Genomic DNA, 5,844 nt, shown 5'->3' on the forward strand with positions numbered 1-5,844 from the left:
AGGGGAATGCACAATTATTAGAGTCTTAAAAAATCAAGGGAGTCTTTCAGCAGATGAATGAAAGAAAGAGGAAGAGAATTAGGAGAAAGTCATGGAACATATAGTTATGTGAGTTGATGACAAATAAAGTTGTAAGTATGGCTCAGGGCCAAGACATCTTGGGCATTGTATTTGAAGGTAATACTTGGATTTATCCTGGCCTCTTCAATATTTCTATAGGGATTGGCTGACAGGATGCCATCAATGTTTTAGGAGGATTAAACTGATCCTGTGTGCAGGACAGATATGTGTAGGGGGAGGCAGGATGCAGTCAGAACCACTATAAGCCTGTTGCTGTGCTCATGGTAAGAGCTGGTCAGTGTTGGGACCAAGTGGGAAAGGAGGTGATAGTGAGGACAATGAGTACTGATTTTGCACAAGAGTAGAGAAGATTGAGAAAGGAGAGAAGCCAATGAGGAATTGAAGGCTATTGAAGAATGACCACTGGAGATTTAGGTGAGTGCTCTCTGGACACCAGGGAAGACAAGGTGGGAACCCTCAGATGTAGAGTAGGAAAAGAGGCAAGGCCTCCTGGAAACTTGCCCCAAGGATTGGAACAAACTCTGGACTTAGAGTCAGAAGTTCTGGGTTCTAATCCAAATCCTGTAATTAATTCATGTTTTCATGTTCCTAAGGTGCTATAGTAACTCTGGACACTTTAGCATTAAGGGAACCTCTGCTTCTCTTAGCCCATCTAAACTTGAAGGGATACCGAGATTTATATGAGGAAGTCTAGCTATTGTCTGAGGCTCATCCCCTGATACCCATCCCTGACACCCATGCCAGGCAATAAAGCACCAAAAAGTTAGACTGGTGGTGGGGGAAGAAGAATAGTGCAAGGGTAGGTTCTGAGCTGTGAGAGGTGAGGGTAGGAATTGAGCCTAGGACAGAGGAAAAATTAACTAATTCAGTAATGACCAAAGACCCTGAAAGTAACAGGACCATTTGTAACCAATAATTGCTAGTTGTACAGCCCTGGAAAAAGTAACTTTTCTGTGACTCAGTTAATTGGGGATAATTTAACATCTCCTAATGTGAGGCCACAGAGGACAGGTGACACTGAGGAGAGCCAGCTCTAAAGTTTTCTGAAATTCTCAGACCATATGGTAGCCACTGTCTTATAGGGTTGCTGGACCCAATCCTGTCTTTTCCTGAATTTTTGTTGTCTGTAAAATGAGTGCTTTAGAATCACACCTTTTTATAGATAACTAATGGTTTTATGACTTATGAGCACCTATCAGCCTCGTATTTAAAAGCACGACCATGATCACATATCATTAATTAGAGGAATAGTCATGGGTAAATTTACACCTATAGGGACTCAGTTTCTTGGTTTGTAAAATGAAGAAATGTATGCTATCCAAGAGTCCTCTCAGTTCTAAAATTTTTAAATTATAGAATATGAAATTAGTTTCCTTAAAGCTCCCTTAGTGTCATGATTCCTCAGGCTGTAGATGAAGGGATTGACGAGGGGAGTCACCACTGTGAAGATGACAGTGGTCACCACATCTTATACTGAGTAGGAGGATGAAGGGTGCATATAGACCCCCAGGATTGCCCCATAGAAGAGGGAGGCCACAGTGAGGTGGGATCTACACGTGGACAGGGCTTTCCTTATTCCATGGGCAGATGGCAACTTCAGTACATTAGAGAAGATGTAATCATATGAAAAGATGATACATGTAAATGGTGTCATAAACACCAATCCACCCACAGTGAATACCATCAGGTCATGGATAAAGGTATTCGAACAAGAGAGTTTTAGAATAGGATAAGGGCCACAGAAAAAGTGATACACAGCATTGTTGGAACAAAATGTGAGTTGGACCATGAGAAGAGTGTGTAGGAGAGCATGCAGATTTGTACTGACCCGAGATGCAGCCACCAGAAGGACACAGAGTTTGGGCCTCACGATCATGGTGTAGTGGAGTGGGCAACAGATGGCAGTATAATCATCATAGGCCATCACACTCAGGAGGAACCCATCCATGTTGATGAAAATGATGAAGAAGTAGATCTGGGTCATACATTCCATGTAAGAGATAGACTGGCTTCCCAGTATGTGATTCACCAGCATCTTGGGGATTGTGACTGATGAAAAGCAGATGTCGACACAGGAGAGGGTGGCCAAGAAGAAGTACATGGGTGTTTGGCGATGACTGTCACAGTTGGTAGCTAAGACAATGAGAAAGTTCCCAATGAGGGTGACCAGGTACATCCACAAGAACAGCCCAAAGAGAACCTTCTCCTGCTCTGACCGCCCAGAGAGTCCCAGGAGAATGAATTCTGTGACTCCAGTCTGGTTGTCTCTGCCCATGTCCGCAGGGGAGAAAATGTGGTCAAAAGTAAAAGGAAATATTTATTTAATTAGGCTCCATATATTGTTTAGAGATTACAATTTTTTAATGATACCAGATCCAAAATTTATTTCTTAATTAATAACACTTCAAATATAAAAGTAGATGAGATTGATAATGTCATCATTTGAGCAAATTTTTTATGATACTGTTTTGTCATTGAGAATTAATTCACATTAGATAATTCTATGAAGCGAGTTTTAATGAAATAAATAGCTGGTTAATTTCTATAATTCTAATTTGTGTTTAATTATCTTTGATTTCATGCAGCTTAATTCATACGTCACTAACAGTTAATGAATATCTGGTATATACAAGTTATTTTCACATACACAATTTCTTTTAATCCATATCATTCATATATATATATTTTTGGCCGCCTCACATGGCTTGTGGGATCTCAGTTCCCCGACCAGGTATTGAACCTGGGCCACAGCAGTAAAAGCCCAGAATTCTAACCATTAGGCCACCAGGGAACGTCTGTAATCCATCATTCATAAATGAGGATCCTGAGAAAAAGAATCAGAGATGAAGAATCTGGTATTCAGAGAAATTAGGTGATGACAGATTAGATTGAAAGAACGCATAACATTTATAGTCTTGAAACAGCTGAAATGCCCTTTTCTTTAAATTCCTCCCTAGTTTTACTTCCAAGTTTCAATTATCAACCATTTATTGACACTATAACCAAGTGCCAGGCAGTGTCCTCCTGCTTTACATACATTTCTTACAGATTTAATATATGTAAATTTTAAAAATAACAAGCTTCATTAAGCAGAAGGGAAAAATGAAGCAATGAGATTTAGCTATTTGTTTAAAGTCATAAGTTCTTTTACCCAAATAACTTTATACAACTCACTCAAATTCATTCTGGATCTCTCTTATTTTCTCAGGATTATACTACTTCTAGGCATTGAAGGATCTGCTGGCAGTTTTCCCTCAACCTTGTAACTGGATAGCATCAAAATGTCATTGCAGTAGCTCACAAATGTTGGCTTGGATGAGCTAAGCATGCTAGTGAGCTTGCTATGTACTGGATTCTGTGAAGAAATTTCTTTTCTCCCTGTGCTGGCCAAAACAGGATCACTGGTATCTGGTATTATTTTTGAAGGGGAAAAAAAGATTCATAGAGAAAGTAAAGTTATGGGGCATATCCAAGTGATCATCCCAGCCTTAAGGAATTAATGCAGGCAGGAAGAGTCAGATAGAGCATTTTGAATCTGTAAGAAGTCACAGTATTCGAATAGTAAAGAGGAGAGGAGATGGCATTTCAGCAGAGGAGATTTACAGGTTAAATGTCTTGACTGACTGGGATAAAGGATGTCACAGGCAATACTTTTAGGAGAGTGGTTGCAGGATGTATATAATATGGTGACTACAAAGTATCCTAGCATTTTGAGAGTTAAATTAGTAAAACCAAGGTAAAATTCTGAGATCTGAAGCCATTTTTCTCATAAATTATATCACAGAATTAAAAGGTAGAAAGGCAGTAGTTGGCAGTACCCAGAGCTATTGAAAGAAGGTACTTCAGGGAAAGGATGTAGAATGTAGAAGTGGGGGGTACAGGGGTTGCATCAAGGAAAAACCAAAACAATATTTGTGCAGACTTTTTCATTGTGCTCCAAACAGTAAATGTTGATATTAGGGTCTTAATTGTAAGCTATTTCCCATAATGGAAATGGCAGTAGAAGGTGAAAGACGTATAGCAGGATGGCGATAGGGTTTTTCCTATTGTCTGGGAACTGGCAAAGGCAAAAACAGGTCTACAGGCTCTAAATAACCCAGACTCTATGTCGAGAGATCTGCCAGCATTAAGGTTAGCCACTTCTTGTCAATGTTTGCTGGGATAGTCCTACCAGGAGTACAATCAACAGTGCCCCCAACCCCCAAGTCAATATGGTAAGAGGGCCTGGTTTCACACATTAGTCCCTTGTGAGTATCTTTAGTTTGTGACTGTCTCTGAGACATCTGATGTATTTGCAGCATTGAGTGTTTTTGTTCCTGGACCTTAGAACTGAGGATGCTTAGTGCCTGGACCCCAGCTCAAGCTGACGCCCTCTGTGGGGTTCCATGTGGCATCCAAGCAACCTCCCTCTGACACGCTTCTGTAATGTGGTCATAGACCACAGTGAAGGTACACAGGGAAGCAACTAATAAAACGGTGGAGATTAAGGGCAGAATAGGAGGGTCTTGAATGTCTGACAGAAGAGTCTCTTTTGTGAGGAAGGAGGGTGGCTCTTGGCTCTGAGCTTTTGGCCAGAATTTCTAAGAGCCTGCCGTCACTGATCTTAGCACTGCTGCCCTTAGTTATCTCTTTCCTTTCCCACTGCTTAATTTTCCATTTCCACCTTGGAAACATGCTTGCTCTATTCTGCAGTGGGCAGTACATCCTGAAAGAGGAAAGGCTTGTACATGTTAAACCAGGTGGTGTTTCCCGTTTGAACTTGGTGAGATGCTGAAGAATTTAGTGTGTGTTTCTCCAAATGTAAATGTATGTGTTTTTGTCCGTGTGAATCTGTCTTTGTTGGAGATAACTGTGTCCTCACCTGTTTTCCCAGATTTTCTTACCTGGCTGCTCTGCTGCTGTGAGATGCTATCATGGGACCCCTGTCTCCACTGGCTCCTTGCTTGACCCTGAATCATGAGAAAGTCACAGCTAGTGGGGGAGTAAGAAAGCTTTCCTCACTGGAGGAGAACACTTAGATTCAGACAGGTGCTTCTAAGGTGGATTCCCCACAGCTCCTCATTAAAGGCACACATACTAACTGTTCTTTGTTTTTACCCTCTCTGGACACAGATATCTCAGCCTGAGGGGAAATCAGTTTAGTGCTCAGACTTGCTTCCCATTGCATCAAGTACATCTCATGCCCATGTCACAGACAAAATATACTTGGTCCCTTGCTCTGTGCTCAGAATTGACCTGAAGAAAAATTGTGAAGCCAGTGAAATTGGCCCACAGATATTCATGGTAGCTCCATTCTGAACACTTTGCTCTACACAGACTCCCTTTTGTATAATCCTTAAGTCTTTAGGACTCTGCACTCTTTCTTCTTTCAAATAAAAGGTTTGTCAATTTATAGTAAGAAAGTAATGTCTAAGAACAGACCCTCAATTCTGTCTCAATTAATCTCTGTAATAGTTGCTGTGTCCCTGACATAGGAAACCAGAGGTACCACTTAGAAATTCTGGCCTGTGGACGGGGGTAGGGAATACTGGGTGTGGGTTATATATGTGGTCATCTAAATAATATCTGTGGGCTATTGGAACTTGGGTGTGTATTTTTAAGTTTCTATTTGTGTGCATATACATAGCAAAATTTTTACAAGGTGAGTTTTAAAACCAATTTTTAAAAAAAGAAAGAACACAAATATGAAATTGGGCAAAGATGTGTTAGGCAAGTGCAAAAATTAGAGAACATGGGTAGCATTATTAATTAAAGACAAAGCAA

The 5,844-nt window shown here is 40.7% G+C and overlaps 1 protein-coding gene across 1 annotated transcript; it reads right to left on the reverse strand.

Annotated features, from left to right (window-relative positions):
• Positions 1–1,549: 1,549 nt before the first annotated feature.
• On the reverse strand, positions 1,550–2,356 carry LOC137758665 (olfactory receptor 1f45-like). Its single transcript, XM_068534665.1, has one exon. The coding sequence runs from the start codon at positions 2,354–2,356 to the stop codon at positions 1,550–1,552; it is 807 nt and encodes a 268-aa protein (XP_068390766.1).
• Positions 2,357–5,844: the final 3,488 nt, after the last annotated feature.

Source organism: Eschrichtius robustus, chromosome 2, assembly GCF_028021215.1.
Source record: "Eschrichtius robustus isolate mEscRob2 chromosome 2, mEscRob2.pri, whole genome shotgun sequence".
In the NCBI taxonomy this organism is placed as follows: domain Eukaryota; kingdom Metazoa; phylum Chordata; class Mammalia; order Artiodactyla; family Eschrichtiidae; genus Eschrichtius; species Eschrichtius robustus.